A 24,065-nucleotide genomic window follows, 5' to 3' on the forward strand; every position below is an offset into this window, starting at 1 on the left:
ATAAAAAACATACCAGTTATACACATCAACTTCTCCAAAGATTCTGTTTTACTATTTGATCTGGGATTTTGCATGATTGCGCAAGCAAACCAATCCACTCTCCCTTAAAATGGGATTTCTGTAATTGTGTAACAGACCAGTAGTACTGATGAAGTGAAGTGCAGAGTTCTGGAAGGGATTGTGGCGCTTTATACATTCTATAGTTGAGGAATTCCACTGAGAATAATAGCAATGGGCATGCAACCTTCTCCATCCAGGCTATTAGTTTGCATGAATGGATGGCGATGAGGCTTACTAGAAGTCTGAATGGAGGTTGAAGTTTCACTGGGAGTACTATCTAGACAGCAGTGAATAAACATGAGCTCTAATTATAACAAATAGGAGCACGAGTCTCTTGACAGAAAGGCGGAAGTACACCAGTGTTTCCTCTGGAAAATGTTGTAGCAGTGGGACGAAAAGGTTGCGGGGAAGGGGGGTATCATTTTTTGAAGTAGGACAGAAGCATTTTGTTACGTTACAGCCTTGTTCTAAAATGGATTAAATAAAATAAAAAATCCTCAATCTATACACAATACCCCATAATGACAAAGCAAAAACAGGTTTATAGAAATGTTTGCAAACGTATTACAAGTAAAAAAAACAGAGCTCAGGTGCATCCTATTTCCATTGATCATCCTTGAGATGTTTCTACAACTTGATTAAAAAAATATATATATTTCACCTTTATTTAACCAGGTAGGCAAGTTGAGAACAAGTTCTCATTTACAATTGCTGTCACGATCGTTGTAGTGAGGAGCCCAAAGCGCAGCGTGATGTGAATACATACTTTTAATGAATGACGAATAAACACGAAGAACACTAAACAAACTAACAAAATAACAAAACGAACGTGACTGCTATAGACAAAGAGTTCAGGACAGACGGGCTCAGGACAGACGGGCGGCTCAGGAGGCGCTGGACAGGAGGGCGGCTCATGCGGCGCTGGATAGGAGGGCGGCTCAGGCCTGCCGAGGCGCACTGTAGGCCTGGTGCGTGGTGCCAGAACTGGTGGTACCGGGCTGGGGACACGCACCTCAGGGCGAGTGCGGAGAGGAGGAACAGGGCATACTGGACCCTGGAGGCGCACCGTAGGCCTGGTGCGTGGTGCCGGAACTGGTGGTACCGGGCTGGGAACACGCACCTCAGGGCGAGTGGGGGGAGGAGGAACAGGATACACGGGGCCGTGGAGACGCACTGGAGGTCTAGAGTCTATAGCTGACACAACCCGTCCTGGCTGGATGTTTATTTTCACCCTGCAAATGCAGGGCGCTGACACAGGACGTACTGGGCTGTGCAGACTCACCGGAGACACAGTACACAAAACCGGCGCATGATATCCTGGTCCAAGGAGATACACTGGAGACCAGGATCGCTGAGCCGGCACCCTCCTTCCTGGCTGGATGCTCATTCTAGCCCGGCCAATGCGAGGAGCTGGAATAGAACGCACCGGGCTAGAATAGCGCACTGGAGACACCGTGCGCATCTCTGCATAACACGGTGCCTGACCAGTTACACGCTCCCCACGGTAAGCACGAGGAGTTGGCTTAGGTCTCCTACCTGACTCAGCCAATCTCCTCGTGTTCCCCCCCCAAAAACAATCTTGGGGCTGCCTCTCGGGCTTCCGTGCTAGCCGCGTACCTTTATATTGTCTCCGTTCCTCCATTCTGATGTGAATACATACTTTTAATGAACGACAAATAAACACGAAGAACACTAAACAAACTAACAAAATAACAAAACGAACGTGACTGCTATAGACAAAGAGTGCATACATGCAACTTCCCAAAGACAATAACCCACAAACTAAACTGGAAAATGGCAACCTAAAAAGGATCCCCAATCCGAGACAACGATCAACAGCTGCCTCTGATTGGGAACCAATCTAGGCCACCATAGACCTACATATGCCTAGACTAACTACACACACCTAGACATACATAAACCCTATACAAAACCAAAAACCCATAGATATATAAAACCCCTAGACAAGACAAAAACACACATGCCGCCCTCGTCACACCCTGACCTAACCAAAATAATAAAGAAAACAAAAGATAACTAAGGTCAGGGCGTGACAATTGCGACCTGGCTAAGATACAGAAAAGCAGTTCGACACATACAACAACACAGAGTTACACATGGAGTAAAACAAACATACAGTCAATAAAACAGTAGAAAAATAAGTCTATGTACAATGTGAGCAAATGAGGTGAGATAAGGGAGGTAAAGGCAAAAAAAGGCCATGGTGGCGAAGTAAATACAATATAGCAAGTAAAACACTGGAATGGTAGATTTGCAGTGGAAGAATGTGCAAAGTAGAAAGAGAAATAATGGGGTGAAAAGGAGCAAAATAAATAGATAAATATACAGTAGGGGAAGCGGTAGTTGTTTGGGCTAAATTATAGATGGGCTATGTACAGGTGCAGTAATCTGTGAGCTGCTCTGAGACCTGGTGCTTAAAGCTAGTGAGGGAGATAAGTGTTTCCAGTTTCAGAGATTTTTGTAGTTCGTTCCAGTCATTGGTAGCAGAGAACTGGAAGGAGAGGCAGCCAAAGGAGGAATTGGCTTTGGGGGTGACCTGAGAGATATACCTGCTGGAGCGCGTGCTACAGGTGGGTCCTGCTATGGTGACCATCGAGCTGAGATAAGGGGGGACTTTACCTAGCAAGGTCTTGTAGATGACCTGGAGCCAGTGGGTTTGGCGAATGAAGCGAGAGCCAGCCAACGAGAGCGTACAGGTCGCAGTGGTGGGTAGTATATGGGGCTTTGGTGACAAAACGGATGGCACATTGATAGACTGCATCCAATTTATTGAGTAGGGTACTGGAGGCTATTTAGTAAATGACATCACCGAAGTCGAGGATCGGTAGGATGGTCAGTTTTACGAGGGTATGGTTGGCAGCATGAGTGAAGGATGCTTTGTTGCGAAATAGGAAGCCAATTCTAGATTTAACTTTGGATTGGAGATGTTTGACGTGAGTCTGGAAGGAGAGTTTACAGTTTAACCAGACACCTAGGTATTTGTAGTTGTCCACATATTCTAAGTCAGAACCCTCCAGAGTAGTGATGCTGGACGGGCTGGCAGGTGCAGGCAGCGATCGGTTGAAGAGCATGCATTTAGTTTTACTTATATTTAAGAGCAGTTGGAGGCCACGGAAGGAGAGTTGTACGGCATTGAAGCTCGTCTGGAGGGTTGTTAACACAGTGTCCAAAGAAGGGCCAGAAGTATACAGAATGGTGTCGTCTGCGTAGAGGTGGATCAGAGACTCACCAGCAGGAAGAGCGACATCATTGACGTATACAGAGAAGAGAGTCGGCCCAAGAATTGAACCCTGTGGCACCCCCATAGAGACTGCCAGAGGCCCAGGACAACAGGCCCTCCAATTTGACACACTGAACTCTATCAGAGAAGTAGTTGGTGAACCAGGCGAGGCAATCATTTGAGAAACCAAGGCTATTGAGTCTGCCGATGAGGATGTGGTGATTGACAGAGTCGAAAACCTTGGCCAGGTCAATGAATACGGCTGCACAGTATTGTTTCTTATCGATGGCGGTTAAGATATCGTTTAGGACCTTGAGCGTGGCTGAGGTGCACCCATGACCAGCTCTGAAACCAGATTGCATAGCGGAGAAGTTGCGGTGGGATTCGAAATGGTCGGTAATCTGTTTGTTGACTTGGCTTTCGAAGACCTTAGAAAGGGAGGGTAGGATAGATATAGGTCTGTAGCAGTTTGGGTCAAGAGTGTCCCCCCCTTTGAAGAGGGGGATGACCGCAGCTGCTTTCCAATCTTTGGGAATCTCAGACTACACGAAAGAGAGGTTGAACAGGCTAGTAATAGGGGTTGCAACAAATTTCGGCAGATCAATTTAGAAAGAAAGGGTCCAGATTGTTTAGCCCGGGCTGATTTGTAGGGGTCCAGATTTTGCAGCTCTTTCAGACAATCAGTTTACTGGATTTGGGAGGAGAGGAGAAATTGGGAAGGCTAGGGCAAGTTGCTGTGGGGGGTGCAGTGCTGTTGACCGGGGTAGGGATAGCCAGGTGGAAAGCATGGCCAGCCGTAGAAAAATACTTATTGAAATTCTCAATTATAGTGGATTTGTCGGTGGTGACAGAGTTTCCTATCCTCGGTGCAGTGGGCAGCTGGGAGGAGGTGCTCTTATTCTCCATGGACTTTACAGCGTCCCAGAACATTTTTGAGTTCGTGTTGCAGGAAGCAAATTTCTGTTTGAAACGCCACAGGATGTTTTTGTGTTGTTTAAGGGCAGTCAGGTCTGGAGAGAACCAAGTGCTATATCTGTTCCTGGTTCTAAATTTCTTTAATGTGGCATGCTTATTTAATATGGTGAGGAAAGCATTTTTCAAAAATAACCAGGCATCCTCTACTGACGGGATGAAGTCAATATCCTTCCAGGATACCCGGGCCAGGTCGATTAGAAAGGCCTGCTCGCTGAAGTGTTTCAGGTAGCGTTTGACAGTGATGAGTGGAGGTCGTTTGACCGCTGACCCATTACGGATGCAGGCAATGAGGCAGTGATCGCTGAGATCTTGGTTGAAAACAGCAGAGGTGTATTTAGAGGGCAAGTTGGTTTGGATGATATCTATGAGGGTGCCCGTGTTTACGGCTTTGAGGTGGTACCTGGTAGGTTCATTGATAATTTGTGTGAGATTGAGGGGATCAAGCTTAGATTGTAGGATGGCTGGGGTGTTAAGCATGTCCCAGTTTAGGTCACCTAGCAGCACGAGCTCTGAAGATAGATGGGGGGCAATCAGTTCACATATGGTGTCCAGAGCACAGCTGGGGGCAGAGGGTGGTCTATAGCAGGCGGCAACGGTGAGAGACTTGTTTTTAGAGAGGTGGATTTTTAAAAGTAGAAGTTCAAATTGTTTGGGTACAGACCTGGATAGTAGGACAGAACTCTGCAGGCTATCTCTGCAGTAGATTGCAACACCGCCCCCTTTGGCCGTTCTATCTTGTCTGAAAATGTTGTAGTTGGGGATGGAGATTTCAGAGTTTTTGGTGGTCTTCCTAAGCCAGGATTCAGACACGGCTAGGACATCCGGGTTGGCAGAGTGTGCTAAAGCAGTGAATAAAACAAACTTAGAGAGGAGGCTTCTAATATTAACATACATGAAACCAAGGCTATTACGGTTACAGAAGTCATCAAAAGAGAGCGCCTGGGGAATAAGAGTGGAGCTAGGCACTGCAGGGCCTGGATTCACCTCTACATCGCCAGAGGAACGGAGGAGGAGTAAGATACGGATACGGCTAAAAGCTATGAGAATTGGTCGTCTAGGACGTCCGGAACAGAGAGTAAAAGGAGCTTTCTGGGGGCGATAAAATAGCTTCAAGGTATAATGTACAAACAAAGGTATGGTAGGATGTGAATACAGTGGAGGTAAACCTAGGCATTGAGTGATGATGAGAGAGATATTGTCTCTAGAAACATCATTGAAACCAGGTGATGTCATCGTATGTGTGGGTGGTGGAACTGAAAGGTTGGATAAGGTATAATGAGCAGGGCTAGAGGCTCTACAGTGAAATAAGCCAATAAACACTAACCAGAAAAGCAATGGACAAGGCATATTGACATTAAGGAGAGGCATGCTTAGCCGAGTGATCATAAGGGTCCAGTGAGTAGTGAGGTTGGTTGGTCACGGCGATTCAGACAGCTAGCCGGGCCATGGGTAGCAAGCTGGCAGAAGATGGAGGTCTGTTTTTAGCCACATCGTGCGTTTCCGTCGGTAGATTAGTGGGGTTCCGTGTGGTAGAGGGGACCAATCCAATTGGCAAAATAGTTATAGTTATAGTGGCCCAATAAATTTGTCCAATAGACCTATTCAGATAGCAGCCGATAAGACAGCTAACGATTAGCGGGCCGCAGATGGGCGTTCAGGTTACGTCGTGACAGAGGGGACAGTTGGATAACTTCTTCGGGCAGATAACGTTGGTAGTCCAGTCTTGAAGGCCCGGTGGGGCTCTGCATCGGCAGTAAAACGGGTCCGGATAGGTGATTGTAGCCCAGGAGTGGCTGATGGAACTCTTCAGCTGGCTAGCTCCGGAATAATTGATGTTTGTTCCGGGATTGACGTTAGCCAATAGTCACTCGGATAGCAGCTAGCAAGCTGCAAGATCCAGGTGTAAATGTCCAGAGCTTGCGGTAGAAATCCGGGGATATGGAGAGAAAATAGGTCCGGTATGCTCTGGTCTGAGTCGCATTGTACAAAACTGCCGATAGCTTTTCAAGCTAAAGGATAGCTGATGACCGCCAACCGTGGTTAGCTGAATACTAACGTAAACTGGCTAGCTTCTGGCTAACTTCTGGCTTGCTTCTGTTGTGGATTTCAGAATTGAGGTGAATAACACTTTTTTTTATTGGTGAGGCGGGTAGCAGGAGAGTGTTTTGAAGTTGAGTTTTTAGAAAAAAATATATAAAAAGATATGTGAAGAAAATATGTAAATATATATATATATATATATACACACGGGACACGACAAGACGAGGACAAAGGACGTCTGACTGCTATGCCATCTTGGATGATTGAAGTCCACCTGTGGTAAATTCAATTGATTGGACATGATTTGGAAAGGCACACACCTGTATATATATGGCCCCACAGTAACAGTGCATGTCAGAGCAAAAACCAAGCCATTAGGTCAAAAGAATTGTATGTAGAGCTCTGAGACAGGATTGTGTCGAGGAAAAGATCTGGGGAAGGGTAACAAAAAATGTCTGCAGCATTGAAGGTCTCCAAGAGTTTGCCAAAAGGCACCTAAAGGACTCTCAGACCATGAGAAACAAGATTATCTGGTCTGATGAAACCAAGATTGTACTCTTTGGCCTGAATGCCAAGAGTCACGTCTGGAAGAAACCTGGCACCATCCCTATGGTGAAGCAAGGTGGTGGCAGTATCACGCTGTGGGGATATTTTTCAAAGGCAGGACCTCAGACTGGGGTGAAGTGTCACCTTCCAACGGGAAAACTACCCTAAGCACATAGCCAAGACAACGCAGGAGTAATAAAAAAAATAGAGTTTAAGTTACCTGTGACGAATGTTGAAAACAAAAACTGTAATTTCTATATGCAGGAAATCTTATTTAATAATGGGTACTGTAAGAATTGACTACCAAAGTGTGAGTCATAATTCTCATGACACCTTCCAGCAAAATCTGAAAAGTGGTTCCTTCACTCATTTATTCCATATGATATTTTTAGATTCACTTAAAATAAGGTCTGTGTTTCGTGTAGGCTTACACCACCGTGCCAATTTGATATCTGTGTAGATATCCATAAGACAAGGTAACTCTGATCAATATTGGCTAAATATAAACTAATATGAATTTTTTTGTGGAGTGGGTTTATTAAAATATGTTGACAAACGTTACCTTATCCTAGCGAGATTTACACGAGTATCAAAACACCTAGGCGGTTTAAGCCTGCACGAAACACAGACCTTATTTGAAGTAGATCAAGACATTCTCTATGGAAGACATGAACGGTAAAATAACGAAGGAACCCCTTTCATGTTCAGCCGCAAATTATTCTAGGAATTAGGACGCGTCGACTATTTCTTTCTATAGCATTTGTATTTCATATACCTTTGACTATTGGATGTTCTTAGAGGCACTTCAGTATTGCCAGCCTAATCTTGGGAGTTGATAGGCTTGAAGTCATAAACAGTGCTATGCTTCAAGCATTGCTAAGAGTTGCTGGCAAACACAGTAAAGTGCTGTTTGAATGAATGCTTACGAGCGTGCTGCTGCCTACCACCACTCAGTCAAACTGCTCTATCAAATCATAGACTTAATTATAATATAATAAATACACAGAAATACAAGCCTTTGGTCATTAATATGGTCAAACCCGGAAACTATAATTTTGAAAACAAAACGTTTATTCTTTCAGTGAAATTCGGAACCGTTCCGTAATTCATCGAACGGGTGGCAACCCTAAGTCTAAATATTGCTGTTACATTGCACAACCTTCAATGTTATGTCATAATTATGTAAAAGTCTGGCAAATTAATTACGGTCTTTGTTAGGAAGAAATGGTCTTCACACAGTTCGGAACGAGCCAGGCGGACCAAACTGCTGCATGTACTATGACTCTGCTTGCACTAAACGCAAGAGAAGTGATACAATTTCCCTAGTTAATATTGCCTGCTAAAATTAATTTATTTTAACTAAATAGTCTAAAAATATATACTTCTGTGTATAAATTTTAAGAAACGTACATTTGTGCAACGATTGTGCTTTTTTCATAAATGCGCTTTTGTTAAATCATCACCTGTTTGGCGAAGTTGAAGTAGGCTGTGATTCGATGATAAATTAACAGGCACCGCATTGATTATATGCAACGCAGGACAAGCTAGTTAGCCTAGTAATATAAACCATGTGTAGTTAACTAGTGATTATGTGAAGATATATTGTTTTTTATAAGATAAGTTTAATGCTAGCTAGCAACTTACCTTGGCTCCTTGCAGCCACAAGGTCCTTTTGATGCTGCACTCGCATAACGGGTGGTCAGCCTGCCACGCAGTCTCCTCGTGGATTGCAATGTAATCGGCCATAATCGGCGTCCAAAAAGGCTGATTACCGATTGTTATGAAAACTTGAAATTGGCCCTAATTAAATCGGCCATGCCGATTAATCGGTTGACCTCTAATTAAAACTGTTGTTTTCCCCGTGACTGCAATAATTTTCGTGCATTGACTGCTTGTCAGAATGCATGTTTCCCTCCCTATGGCACTTGTAACGTGAATGTTCAAGAGGAATCTCTCTCTCACATAGCACACACAACAACAAGCTGACAAGGTAAATAGGTTAACTATTCCACTATGGAGTTGTCTAGTTTTGTTTGCAAAATGTGTACTGTTTTATCATCTTCAAAGTGCGCATCGGCAGAAATATTTTTTCATGTTTCATATTATTTTGCCGTAGCGCAGCGCAATATATAAATGACTGCAGCGGAAACACTAAAGTACACTCACCAGGCCGGTGGATGGGGTAGTAGTCAAAACCCAGCTTGCGGAAGGTCAACTGCATTGCACCCTGGGAGCCTGGAGGTGGAGGCTCATCTGTGTGACATGAGAAGTCAGAGGTCAAAAGCTTTGTTCACCTCTGACAACTAAGTTCCACCATCAAGATCCTAATTGTTTTAATTAAAGAATATTAGGACAACCAGAAAGTATAGATTGGATCTCTTCAGGAAAGAAAAGGTCATACTCTCCGAGGGTGCCTCAGGGGGAGTAGGATATGCAAAAACAAATGTCCATTTCGCACCACGAACTTGTACAGGTTACACACTTGTACATGTGTGAAACAGGAAAAATATAAGCACCACCTATTTGACCTTTGTTATAGGCTAATTCTGTGCACTGACATTTTTGGGGTGTCTGTGAGATAGTCTGTGGGACTAACCGGGATCTGCTGAGGAGCTGTCGTTACATATGTGCAGATCTAGACGAGAGATGAAGGTGTGGTAGGAGGACTCTTTGACGTCGTGTTGATCAAAGTACTGGTCCAGGGTACTGGGTACACCAACGCTGGTAGGCGGTGAAGGGTCTGTCCATAGATTGTGGATACCAGGGGATGGGGGTGCAGTCTGTAACACAAAATCATACCATTATTATCTCTAACTATCACAAAGACTATTATAATATCCAGACCAGCCATACTCAACAGGCGGACCCAGAACGGGGTCAATACCGACCATGGGTCCCGACACATTTTAGAAATTAGTCAGGTTTTTATCTTAGGCTACTGCTGTTGAGAGTAGTTAGAGTTTGAAATGTGGTAATGCATGGGCAGTTTGTCATTCACTGACAGAACTTAGGGAGCTACTTATAACCTGTCAGAAATATCCAGTTGATCAACTAGCTCATGTTAGCTTTGTAGGTAAAATATAATAACCAGCCATCTAAATCTTCTAATTACCATGGCCAGTTTATGTGCCCAAGGGTGTCACACCCTGATCTGTTTCACCTGTCTTTGTGATTGTCTCCATCCCCCTCCAGGTGCCACCCATCTTCCCCTGTGTATTTATACAGGTGTTCTCTGTTTGTCAAGTCAACCAGCATTTTTTGTATCAGCTCCTGCTTTTCCCCAGTCTCTCTTTTCTCGTCCTTCTGGTTTTGCCCCTTGCCTGTCCTGACCCTGAGCCCGCCCGCCTGACCACTCTGCCTGCCTGCCGTCCTGTTCCTTCGACACGGTCTGCATCTGGGTCTTACCTTTATCCTGATAAAGGGCCTCGACCCCAAGAGGGCCACCATTGATTTTGTGGAGTCAATCAGGTATCAAAATAATTGTATTTACTCTAACAAATGGGGTGTGAACAGTTTGCGGTTACATGCATTATGAGGAGGGGTTTGTGGGAGAGGTGAAGAATGTTTTTTACACCCCATTCTCCGGGAGAGAAGCTACACGGGAGCTAACCCAGTTTCGGCAGGACTCCTGCAGTGTGGCTGACTATGCGGTGGATTTCCGCACATTGGCAGCGGAGAGTGCTTGGAACCAGGAAGCACTGTTCAATATGTTCCTGCACAGCGTCTCGGAGGAGTTCAAGGACGAGCTTGCTGCTAGGGATATGGATTCCCTCATCACTTTGACTATCCGAATCGATGGGCGACTACGGGAATGACAGAGGGAGAGGAAATTCCACGTCGCTCGCACATCCAGGGATTTCACCTTGCCTCCGAGTCGTCCCGGAAGTCTCTGATGATCCCATTGCCGAGAGAACCCGAGGCCTCCCGAACTTCCCCCAGAGTCGCCGGAGACGGCTGAGTCACCGCTTCCCGAGCTTACGCAACTAGATAGAGCTGGGCTATCGCCAGCGTTACAGCAATACAGGATCAACATTAAGAGTTGTCTGTATTGCAGGACTCTTGGTCATTTTGTGTCCCCTTGTCCTTTAAAGAGATCAGGCTCACTGGTGGAAAGAGTACTTTGGTGGGTCATATGGAGAACTTTCCCGCTTCCCTTGCTCGCACCCCTGTTCATGGCATTCTGCTGTGGGGAAGCCAGTCCTTAAACTCTCCGGGTCCTCATTGACTCTGGGGCCGCTGAGAGTTTTTTGGATGCTACCGTGGCTTCCGAGCTGAACATCCCCTCTCAGCCCCTCTCCACTCCCATGAATGTTAGAGCGCTGGATAGGCGCTTTATAGGCCGGGTCACTCATATTACCACTCCCATCAACCTACGGGTGTCAGGGAATCACAGCAAGAATATTCAATTCCTGCTCATCAAGTCTCCTCAGATTCCCGTGGTATTGGGTTTCTCCTGGCTCCAGCGACACAATCCCCTCATCTACTGGTGCTATCATGTGCTGGAGTCCGTTCTACCACACTCAGTGTCTGAAGTCAGCGCAACCGGCCCCGGGACGTCTTCCTGGGGGCTCGGAAGGTGCCCCGGACCTCTCCACCATTCCCGTGGAGTACGAGGGGCTTCGGGAGGTGTTCAACAAGGCCCAGGCCACTTCGCTTCCGCCGCACCGAATATATGACTGCGGGATTGACCTTCTACCTAGCACGACTGTACTCACTGTCGGGACCAGAGAACAAGGCTATGGACACCTACATTGGGGACTCCCTAGTTGCAGGATTTATACGTCATTCGTCCTCTCTTTGCCCGTGCATCGACTACCGGGGACTCAATGACATAACTGTGAAGAACCGCTATCCGCTACCACTCATCTTCTCGGCCTCGAGCTGCTCCAGGGGGCCACCGTGTTTTCCAAGCTGGATCTATGGAATGCCTACCACCTGGTGCGGATACGGGAGGGAGATGAGTAGAAGACCGCCTTCAACACGGCCAGCGGCCACTATGAGTATTTGGTCAGGCCATTTGGCCTCACCAAAGCCCCTGCTGTGTTCCAGGCTCTGGTAAATGATGTTCTCCGTGACATGTTGAACCGGTTCGTCTTCATCTACATCTTCATGACATCCTCGTCTTCTCTCGCTCCCCCCAAGAACGTGTGCTCCAAGTCCGACAGGTTCTTCAACGCCTCCTGGACAACCAGTTGTTTATCAAGGCAGAGAAGTGAGAGTTCCATCGCTCAACCATCCCCTTTCTGGGGTACATCATCTCTGCTGGGAGTGTCCAGATGGATCCTGGGAAGGTGAGAGTGGTGGTGGATTGGCCCTAGCCTTCGTTCAGGGTGCAGCTGCAATGTTTTCTGGGGTTCGCCAACTTCTATCGCCACTTCATCCGGGGTTACAGCACCACGACTTCCCCCGTCAGCACTCACTACTCCACTCACTACTCCCAAGGTTCCGTTCACGTGGTCCCCTGCTGCTGAAAGGGCGTTCCGGGACCTTAAACACCGCTTCACCACTGATCCCATCCTAGTTCATCCTGACCCTTCCTGTCAGTTTGTGGTGGAGGCCGATGCATCGGATGTAGGAGTGGGGGCGGTCCTGTCCCAGCGTTCTGCCCTGGACCTGAAGCTACATCCCTGCGCCTTCTTCTCCCATCGCCTCACCGCCAGGGAGAAAAAATACAATGTGGGAAACTGTGAGCTTCTCGCAGTGAAGATGGCATTGGAGGAATGGAAGCACTGGTTGGAAGGGGCGGAACAGCCGTTCCTCATATGGACCGACCACAAAAATCTGGAGTATCTCCGCACCGCCAAACGCCTCAATTCCAGGCAAGCTAGATGGGCTCTGCTGTTCACACGGTTCAACTTCTCTCTCTCATATCGGCCGGGATCCAGGAATGTCAAGCCAGATGCACTGTCTCGCTGTTATAGCCCCACGGCTATTACCCCAGAGCCCGAGACCAACCTTCCCACCTCGTGCCTAGCAACGGCACTCAGCTGGGGGGGGTCCCGATAACCGGATGTTCGTGCCTGACACGGTCCGCTCCGCGGTCCTCCAGACTGACGCGGTCCGCTCCAGTCCTCCAGACTGGCCTGCCACCCAGGTTCCTGCCAGACCCTAGCATTTGTGCGACGACACTTTTGGTGGCCCACCATGGTCCCTGATGTCTCCGCATTTGTCACCGCTTGCACAGTGTGTGCTCAGAACACGACTCCTAATCAAGCTCCGCTTGGCCTTCTGCAACCTCTGCCTGTCCCTCACCCTCCTTGGTCCCACATATCCCTGAATTTCGTCACGGCTCTCCCCCCGTCTAAGGGCAATCCTGCCATCCTGACTGTGGTCGACCGGTTTTTCAAGGCCACCCCAAACTAGCCTCGGCCAAGGAGACGGCCCAGCTCATGGTGTAGCACGTCTTCCGGATCCATGGACTGGTCTCCGACCGGGATCCTCAGGTCTCATCCCAGTTCTGGAAGGTGTTCTGCACTGTCACGTCAGCCAGCCTGTCCTCTGGGTTCCACCCCTAGTCCAATGGCCAATCGGAGATAGCCAACCAGGACCTTGAGACAACTCTGCACTGCCTGGTCTCCGCCAACCCCACCACCTGGAGAAAGCAGCTTGTGTGGGTGGAATACGCACGCAACACCCTTCTCTGCTCTGCCACGGGCCTATCGCCCCTTTGAATGTTCCCTGGGTTATCAGCCCCGTCTCTTCCCCGAGCAGGAGGAAGAGGTCGGCGTACCTTCTGCCCAAATGTTTGTCCGCCGCTGTCGTTGTACCTGGAGGAGAGTCCAGTCGGCCCTCCTCAAGACCACCTCCAGGTATCGATGACCTGGACCCAAATTTGTCATCCAAGTCTGGCATTCTCTGGATTTATGGTGCTTTCAAGACAACTGGGAACTCAACAAAAAAAATAACAAGGTTGAATCATGACGTCAGTGATGTTCAGGTCGGAGCTCTAGATAGAGGCCAGAGTTCCCGACTTGGAATTCTGAGTTGGAGCAGGCAGGGGAAGCAAAATCGTGATTGTTTTGCGACGCTCACAGATAGCCAATGATTTCTTCCAAACCACTCATTGTTACATTTGCAGTTTGGGGAAGGACCTTTCCTGTTTCAGCATGACAATGCCTCCGTGCACATACAGAAATGGTTGTCGAGATCAGTGTGGAAGAACATACAGAAATGGTTTGTCGAGTTCGGTGTGGAACAACTTGACTGGCCTGCACAGAGCCCTGACCTCAAGCCCATCGAACACCTTTGGGATGAATTGGAATGCCGACTGCAGGTCAGGCCTAATCACCCAACAACAGTACCCGACCTCACGAATGCTCTTGTGGCTGAATGGAAGCAAGTCCCCGCAGTAATGTTCCAACATCTAGTGGAAAGCCTTCCCAGAAGAATGGAGGCTGTTATAGCAGCAAAGGGGGGACCAACTCCATATAAAAATGCCCATGATTTAGGAATGAGAGCACTTTTGGCCATGTAGAACATTTGTGATTTGAATTAATTTTATCTGTGGCCAATAACCTTGAGCCTTCTTGGACGGGCACCGACAGACATGGCAGCTCTGCTTCTAGCTGCTAAGAAACTTTGCAGTATTGTTTGGTTGTTATTTCTTACATTATTAGCCCATAACATTTTTTGTGTTATTACATACAGCTGGAAAAAACTTTGGGATTTCAGCGCAGCAGTAACTCACCAGCATTCCAACCAGAAATATAACTTTCCCGAATTGGATCCTTTGTTCGTACCCCCCAAGGCAATTGAACTTATTCCAGAGGCTGCTCCAAGACGCCACCGGCGGGGAAGAGGTATTTGGAGTGGACTTCAAGTCCAACTCAGGAGGCGTGCACACCATCCACTGCTTCCGAGTATATTACTCGCTAATGTTCAGTCCCTGGACAATAAAGTAGACAAGCTCAGGGCAAGGGTCTCCATCCAGAGAGACATCAGGAACTGTTATATACTCTGTTTCATGGAATCATGGCTCTCTGGATATACTGTAGCCATCCACACAGCCAGCTGGGTCCTCAATACATTGTGCAGACAGGAATAAAGAACTCTCCGGGAAGAAGAAAGGCGGAGGTTTATGTTTCATGATTAACTACTCATGTTGTGGTTGTGATAATGTACAGGAACTCAAGTCCTTTTGTTCACTCAACCTAGAATACCTCACAATCAAATGACGACAGTATTACCTCCCAAGAGAATTCTCTTCGGTTATAGTCACAGCCATGTATATTCCCCCTCAAGCTGATACTACGACGTTCCTCAAGGAACTACACTGGACTTTGTGCAAACTGGAAACCACATATCCTGTGGCCGCATTGATTGTAGCTGGCAACTTTAAACAAGCAAATTTGAGTAAAAAAAACGAATGAAGTTCTTTCAACATATTTCCTGTAGTACTCACGCTTCAAAAACTCTTGACCTTTGTTACTCTCCATTCCGGAATTACTGTAAAAGGCCCACCCTGAGGCCTCCCGAGTGGCGCAGTGGTCTAAGGCACTGCATCGCAATGCTAGCTGTGCCACTAGAGATTCTGGGTTCGAGTCCAGGCTCTGTCGCGACCGGCCGCGACGGGAAGACCCATGGGGCGGTGCACAATTGGCCCAGCGTCATCTGGGTTAGGGAGGATTTGGACAGCAGGCGCAGTGCACACTGACACGGTCACCAGGTGTACGGTGTTTCCTCCGACACATTGGTGCGGCTGGCTTCCAGGTTAAGTGGGCATTGTGTCAAGAAACAGTGCAGCTTGGTTGAGTTTCGGCTCTTGACCGTCGCCTCTCCCGAGTCTGTACGGGAGTTGCAGCGATGAGACACGACTGTAACTACCAATTGGATACCAAGAAATTGGGGGGAAAAAGGGGTATTTTCTTTTTTAAATAATAAGGTCCACCCTCCTTCAGCAAATCAGATTACGACGTCATTCTGCTCCTCCCTTCCTATAGGCAGAAACTCAAACAGGAAGCACCCGTGCTAAGGTCTATTCAAAGATTATTCTGACTTTCACGCGGACTGGGATATGTTCCAGGTTGCCTCTGAGAAGAACATTGACATATACACTGACCCGGTGACTGAGTTCATCAGGAAGTGTATAGCAGATGTTGTTCCCACTGTGATTATGAAAACCTACCCAAACCAAAAACCATGGATAGATGGCAGCATTTGCGCAAAACTGAAAGCGTGAACCACTGCAAGATGGCCACTCCAAGATGGCGTAGCAGTGTAGACGTCTTTGTCCTGTCGTGTCCCGTGTCCCTTGTATATATCTTTTTACATCTTTTTCTTCGCATATCTTTTAAAAATACTTTCTTAAACCTCAACTTCTAAATACTCTCCTGCAACCCGCCTCACCCAATGTGGTGTGGATCTGCTTTTTTCTAAAGTATTTCTATTTACTTCTGATCTGGAATCCATCTACTGAAGATAGCCAGCTAACTGCCTACCAGCTATCAGTTAGCAAACCATTGCTAGCGGTCATCAGCTAACCTTTAGCTCGGAAAGCTCTCGCTAGTTCGAACAACGTGGCTAAAACCAGAGCATAACGGACCTATTTCTCTCCATATCCCCGGATTCCTACCGCAAACTCTGAACACTTTCATCTGGATCTTCGCAACTAGCTAACCACAATCCCGGGTGACCACTCCTGGCTAGCGTTTCCATCCCGGAGCAAGCACCAATTAGCCTGAAGCTAGCCCGGCTAGGGCTCCTGTGCTACCACTGAAGCCCACTCCTGGGCTACAATATCCGGACCCCTTTACTGCCGGTACGGAGCACGGAACCCCGCCGATCCTCTACGACTGGAATACCGACATAATCTGCCCGAGGACTCCAACAGGCCCCTCAGGCGTGACGCCCGCTGAAGGCCCATTCTGCTAACCTACTAGGCCTGTTAGCTACCTAGAGCTACCTGGAACCCTACTAATTCCACGACTGGTCTATCGACGTCACCGCACGAAGAGGCAAAAACAGACTTCCCCCCCCATCGCGACGTCCCCCAAAGGCTAACTTGCCTGCCCCGGTCTGCTAACTGCTAGCTTATCTTGCAGCTAGCGCAGCCAGGAAGCTAGCACCAGTTAGCAAACACAATTCTACAATTCACAACCTCTCTTTCGCCATCGCTATCCGGCTTGGATTCTCTGTCAACACGACCACGTCTGGTCTGCAGACGTGCCCTCAACCGGCCTCCGTCTGAGCAGACCCCCTCCGTCTGAGCAGACCACCCCCCGGGCTACTAACTTTAAACGCGTGCTAGCTTAGTGGAGGCCTCACTGCTCCATCTACGGCTGCCCCCTGGACACTATGATCACTTGGCTACATAGCTGATGCCTGCTTGACTGTCCATTAATTCATGGTACTCCATTCTGTTTATTTGTGTTTTATCTGTCGGCTCTGTGCCTTAACTCAGGATCTGTGTGTAGTTAATCCGACCCTCTCTGCCCAGTCGTCGCCATTTTTACCTTCTGTTGCTGTGTTAGCTGACTAGCTGCTGTTATCTCACCTGTTGTTTTAGCTAGCTCTCCCAATCATGACCTGCAATCACTTTATGCCTTATTGTATGTCTCTCTCAAATATCAATATGCCTTGCATACTGTTGTTCAGGCTAGTTATCATTGTTTTGGTTTGCAATGGACCCCGTAGTTCCACTCTCCGTACCTCTGATACCTCCTTTGTCCCACCCCCCACACATGCGGTGACCTCACCCATTGAGACCAGCATGTCCAGAGATACAACCTCTCTTATCATCACCCAGTGCCTGGGCTTGCCTCTGCTGTACCCGTGCCCCACCATACCCTGGTCTGCACATTATGCCCAGAATCTATTCTACCACGCCCATAAATCTGCTCCTTTTATTCCTTGTCCCCAACGCTCTAGGCGACCAGTTTTGATAGCCTTTAGCCGCACCCTCATCCTACTACTCCTCTGTTCCTCGGGTGATGTGGAGGTAAACTCAGGCCCTGCATGTCCCCAGTCACCCTCATTTGTTGACTTCTGTGATCGAAAAAGCCTTGGCCTCATGCATGTCAACATCAGAAGCCTCCTCCCTAAGTTTGCCTTACTCACCGCTTTAGCACACTCTGCCAACCCTGATGTCCTTGCCATGTCTGAATCCTGGCTTAGGAAGGCCACCAAAAACTCTGAGATTTCCATACCCAACTACAACATTTTCCGTCAAGATAGAACTGCCAAAGGGGGAGGAGTTGCAATCTACTGCAGAGATAGCCTGCAAAGTTCTGTCATACTTTCCAAGTCTATGCCCAAACAGTTCGAACTTCTAATTTTAAAAATTAATCTCTCCAGAAATAAGTCTCTCACTGTTGCCGCCTGCTACCGACCCCCCTCAGCTCCCAGCTGTGCCCTGGACACCATCTGTGAATTGATCACTCCCCATCTAGCTTCAGAGTTTGTTCTGTTAGGTGACCTAAACTGGGATATACTTAACACCCCGGCAGTCCTACAATCTAAGCTTGATGCCCTCAATCTCACACAAATCATCAAGGAACCCACCAGGTACAACCCTAAATCCGTAACCATGGGCACCCTAATAGACATTATCCTGACCAACTTGCCCTCAAAATACACCTCTGCTGTCTTCAATCAAGATCTCAGCGATCACTGCCTCATTGCCTGTATCCGCCACGGGTCCACGGTCAAACGACCACCCCTCATCACTGTCAAACGCTCCCTAAAACACTTCTACGAGCAGGCCTTTCTAATCGACCTGGCCCGGGTACCCTGGAAGGATATTGACCTCATCCCGTCAGTTGAGGATGCCTGGTCATTCTTTAAAAGTTACTTCCTCACCATATTAGACAAGCATGCTCCGTTCAAAAAATGCAGAACCAAGAACAGATATAGCCCTTGGTTCACTCCAGACCTGACTGCCCTCGACCAGCACAAAGACATCCTGTGGCAAACTGCAATAGCATCGAAGAGCCCCCGCGATATGCAACTGTTCAGGGAAGTCAGGAACCAATACACGCAGTCAGTCAGGAAAGCAAAGGCCAGCTTTTTCAAGCAGAAATTTGCATCCTGTAGCTCTAACTCCAAAAAGTTCTGGGATACTGTAAAGTCCATGGAAAACAAGAGCACCTCCTCCCAGCTGCCCACTGCACTGAGGCTAGATTACACGGTCACCACTGATAAGTCCGTGATAATCGAAAACTTCAACAAACATTTCTCAATGGCTGGCCATGCCTTCCACCTGGCGACTCCAACCTTGGCCAACAGCCCCGCCCCCCCCGCTGCTACTCGCCCAAGCCTCCCCAGCTTCTCCTTTACCCATATCCAGATAGCAGATGTTCTGAAAGAGCTGGAAAACCTGGACCCATACAAATCAGCTGGGCTTGACAATCTGGACCCCCTATTTCTGAAACTGTCCGCCGCCATTGTCGCACCCCCTATTACCAGCCTGTTCAACCTCTCCTTCGTATCATCTGAGATCCCCAAGGATTGGAAAGCTGCCGCTGTCATCCCCCTCTTCAAAGGGGGAGACACCCTGGACCCAAACTGTTACAGACCTATATCCATCCTGCCCTGCCTAGCTAAGGTCTTCGAAAGCCAAGTCAACAAACAGATCACTGACCATCTCGAATCCCACCGTACCTTCTCCGCTGTGCAATCCGGTTTCCGAGCCGGTCACGGGTGCACCTCAGCCACGCTCAAGGTACTAAACGATATCATAACCGCCATCGATAAAAGACATTACTGTGCAGCCGTCTTCATCGACCTGGCCAAGGCTTTCGACTCTGTCAATCACCATATTCTTATCGGCAGACTCAATAGCCTCGGTTTTTCTAATGACTGCCTTGCCTGGTTCACCAACTACTTTGCAGACAGAGTTCAGTGTGTCAAATCGGAGGGCATGTTGTCCGGTCCTCTGGCAGTCTCTATGGGGGTACCACAGGGTTCAATTCTAGGGCCGACTCTTTTCTCTGTATACATCAATGATGTTGCTCTTGCTGCGGGCGATTCCCTGATCCACCTCTACGCAGACGACACCATTCTGTACACTTCCGGCCCTTCCCTGGACACTGTGCTATCTAACCTCCAAACGAGCTTCAATGCCATACAACACTCCTTCCGTGGCCTCCAACTGCTCTTAAACGCTAGTAAAACCAAATGCATGCTTTTCAACCGTTCGCTGCCTGCACCCGCACGCCCGACTAGCATCACCACCCTGGACGGTTCCGACCTAGAATATGTGGACATCTATAAGTACCTAGGTGTCTGGCTAGACTGCAAACTCTCCTTCCAGACTCATATCAAACATCTCCAATCCAAAATCAAATCTAGAGTCGGCTTTCTATTCCGCAACAAAGCCTCCTTCACTCACGCCGCCAAACTTACCCTAGTAAAACTGACTATCCTACCGATCCTCGACTTCGGCGATGTCATCTACAAAATAGCTTCCAATACTCTACTCAGCAAACTGGATGCAGTTTATCACAGTGCCATCCGTTTTGTTACTAAAGCACCTTATACGACCCACCACTGCGACCTGTATGCCCTAGTCGGCTGGCCCTCGCTACATGTTCGTCGTCAGACCCACTGGCTCCAGGTCATCTACAAGGCTATGCTAGGTAAAGTGCCGCCTTATCTCAGTTCACTGGTCACGATGGCTACACCCACCCGTAGCACGCGCTCCAGCAGGTGTATCTCACTGATCATCCCTAAAGCCAAAACCTCATTTGGACGCCTTTCCTTCCAGTTCTCTGCTGCCTGCGACTGGAACGAATTGCAAAAATCTCTGAAGTTGGAGACTTTTATCTCCCTCAACAACTTTAAAAATCTGCTATCCGAGCAGCTAACCGATCGCTGCAGCTGTACATAGTCCATCTGTAAACTACCCACCCAATTTTACCTACCTCACCCCCATACTGCTTTTATTTATTTACTTTTCTGCTCTTTTGCACACCAGTATCTCTTCTTGCACATGATCATCTGATGATTTATCACTCCAGTGTTAATCTGCTAAATTGTAATTATTCGATTTATTGCCTACCTCATGCCTTTTGCACACATTGTATATAGATTCTCTTTTTTCTACCATGTTATTGACTTGTTTATTGTTTACTCCATGTGTAACTCTGTGTTGTTGTCTGTTCACACTGCTATGCTTTATCTTGGCCAGGTCGCAGTTGCAAATGAGAACTTGTTCTCAACTAGCCTACCTGGTTAAATAAAGGTGAAATAAATAAAAACAAATAAAAAAATTAACCATGGCAAGCTGACTGGGAATATGGTTGAATACAAAAAGTGTATTTATGCCATCCGTAAGGCAATCACAGGCAAAAATTCCGTACAGAGACATAGTGGAGTTGCAATTCAACGGCTCAGACACGAGATGTATGTGTCAGAGACTCCAGACAATCCTGGATTACAAAGCGAAAACCAGCCGACACAGTGTCTTGCTCCTGGACAAGCTAAACACCTTCTGCACTTGCTTTGAGGATAACACAGTGCCACCGACGTGGCCAGCTTCCGAGGACTGTGGGCTATCGTTCTCCATGGCCGACATGAGTAAGACATTTATTTAAGCATGTTAACCCTCGCAAGGCTGCTAGCCCAGACGGCATCCATAGACGCTCCCTCAGAGCATGCGCAGACCAGTTTACAGAAATATTCATTTTCTCCCTATCCCAGTCTGATACCCCCACTTGCTTCAAGATGTTCTTCATTGTTCCTGTACCCAAGAAAGCAAAGGTAACTGAACTAAATGACTATCACCGCGTAGCACTCACTTCTGTCATCATGAAGTGCTTTAACCTGTTGAGGCTAGGGGGTGCTGTTGTCACTATTTATGGAAATCGTGTAATTTTTGAAACGGCTTCCTACTAAATTCTTGATCGTACAATATGCATATTATTACTATTATTGGATAGAAAACACTCTCTAGTTTCTATAGCCGTTGGAATTTTGTCTGAGTGGAACAGAACTCATTCTACAGCAATTTCCCTGACATGGAGTCAGATTTCACACATTTTGGCCCCTGATCTGGAGTCAGTTAAAAGGCCACTGTTATTGCTATGAGTATACAGACACTGCTTACGTCTTCCCCTGGATGCCTTTACGTGATGACGATTTGAATGGTATCGATTGCGCAATCACAGCCCCTATAAAACAAAAACACGTGTAGGTAGGAACTCTCGACCTACTCTTTTTCCAAGCATTAGTGTAGCCAGTTATATTTCTCCGGTCATGTTTCTACTCGTTATAGGAGTTAAAAACATCATAAGGTAGTTAATTTAAACCGTTTTATAGCAATTTATATCCGTTTAGTGCGACATTTATTTCTGAGACACTGTGAATCTCTGGGCACGGTTTCAGTTCATGCCGAACGCAATGGGCATTTCTTATTGGCAAGAGGACAGCTTTCGACCAAAAGACGATTAGACCCAAGAAAGGATTCTTTGCCCAAGATTCTGATGGAAGAACAGCTCAAAGTAGGAACAATTTATTATGATAAATCGTGTTTCTGTCGAGAAATGTTAATCGCTTATGACGCCATCTTGCTAGACGTAGCTTCGCTTGGCGCAAACTGTATTGAAAAGTAAGGATAATTAAAAAAATGTAAATCAGCGATTGTATTAAGAATTAAATTGTCTATCAATCGCTGTCCACCCTATATTTTTTAGTCACGTTTATGAGTATTTATGTATACGACTAGATCACTGTCTAATATGGCGCACGACATTGTCTGACCAGCTGGGCAACTTTTGTCATTGTCTAACCATGATTTTGGTGGCTAAATATGCACATTTTCGAACAAACTGTATATGTATGTTGTAATGTGATGTTACAGGAGTGTCATCTGAAGAATTCTGAGAAGGTTAGTGAAAAAATTTATATATTTTGGCGATGTTTACGTTATCGCTCTCTTTGGCTAGAATCAATGCTCTGGTAACGTTTGCATATGTGGTATGCTAATATAACGATTTATTGTGTTTTCGCTGTAAGACACTTAGAAAATCTGAAATATTGTCTGTATTCACAGGATCTGTGTCTTTCGATTAGTGTATGCTGTGTATTTTTACGAAATGTTTGATGATTAGTAATTAGGTAAACACGTTGCTCTATATATTTATTCTAGTCCATTTGTGACGGTGGGTGCAATTGTAAACTATGACATCTACCTGAAATATGCACATTTTTCTAACAAAACCTATCCTATACCATAAATATGTTATCAGACTGTCATCTGATGAGTTTTTTTCTTGGTTAGTGGCTATCAATATCTTAGTTTAGCCGAATTGGTGATAGCTACTGGTGTTGGTGGACAAATAAAAGATGGTGTCTTATGCTAATGAGTTTAGCTAATAGATTTATATCTTTACATATTGTGTCTTCCCTGTAAAACATTTTAAAAATCGGACATGTTGGCTGGATTCACACGATCTGTGTCTTTCATTAGCTGTATTGGACTTTAATGTGTGAAAGTTAAATATTTAAAAAAAATATTTTTTTTGAATTTCGCTTCAGTCCTAGACAGGTTAATAGGCTAGTTAAGGATCATATCACTTCCACCTTACCTGACACCCTAGACCAGGGGTGGGCAACTCCAGTCCTCGAGGGCCTGATTGGTGTCACACTTTTTCTCCATCCCTAGCAAACACAGCTGATTAATCAAATTGCATTTTAAATTGAAGATCATGATTAGGTGATTATTGGAGTCAGATGTGTTAGCTGAGGTTGGGGCAAAACTGTGACACCAATCAGGCCCTCGAGGACTGGAATTGCCCACTCCTGCCCTAGACCCACTTCAATTTGCATACCGCCCCAATAGATCCAGATGATGCAATCACCATCACACTGCCCTATCCCATCTGGACAAAGGGAATACCTATGTAAGAATGATGTTCACTCATTACCGCTCAGCATTCAACACCATAGTATCCTCCACATCATTAAGCTTGGGGACCTGGGTCTGAACCCCGCCCTATCCAACTGGGTCCTGGACGTCCTGACGAGCTGCCCCCAGGTGGTGAAGGTAGAAAACAAGACCTCCACTATGCTGATCCTCAACACAGGGTCCCCACAAGGGTGTGTGCTCAGCCCCCTCCTGTACTCCCTGTTCACTCATGACTGCATGGCCACGCATGCCTACTACGCAATCATCAAGTTCGCAGATGATACAACAGTAGTAGGCCTGATTACCAACAGTGTTGAGACAGCCTACAAGGAGTAGTGGTGCCAGGGAAATAACCTCTCC

General features: G+C 46.8%; 1 protein-coding gene across 1 annotated transcript in view; it reads right to left on the reverse strand.

Annotated features, from left to right (window-relative positions):
- Positions 1-24,065, reverse strand: part of LOC129829984 (bridge-like lipid transfer protein family member 3A) — an 80,628-nt gene that overhangs the window by 20,201 nt on the left and 36,362 nt on the right. Inside the window, exons 8-9 of the mRNA XM_055892073.1 lie at positions 9,459-9,642; positions 9,029-9,115 (exon numbers count right to left, since the gene is read on the reverse strand). Of these exons, the coding sequence (XP_055748048.1) occupies positions 9,029-9,115; positions 9,459-9,642 (271 nt within the window). The remainder of the gene's footprint in view (positions 1-9,028; positions 9,116-9,458; positions 9,643-24,065) is intronic.

The sequence above is a fragment of the Salvelinus fontinalis genome, chromosome 31, assembly GCF_029448725.1.
Source record: "Salvelinus fontinalis isolate EN_2023a chromosome 31, ASM2944872v1, whole genome shotgun sequence".
Classification (NCBI taxonomy): domain Eukaryota; kingdom Metazoa; phylum Chordata; class Actinopteri; order Salmoniformes; family Salmonidae; genus Salvelinus; species Salvelinus fontinalis.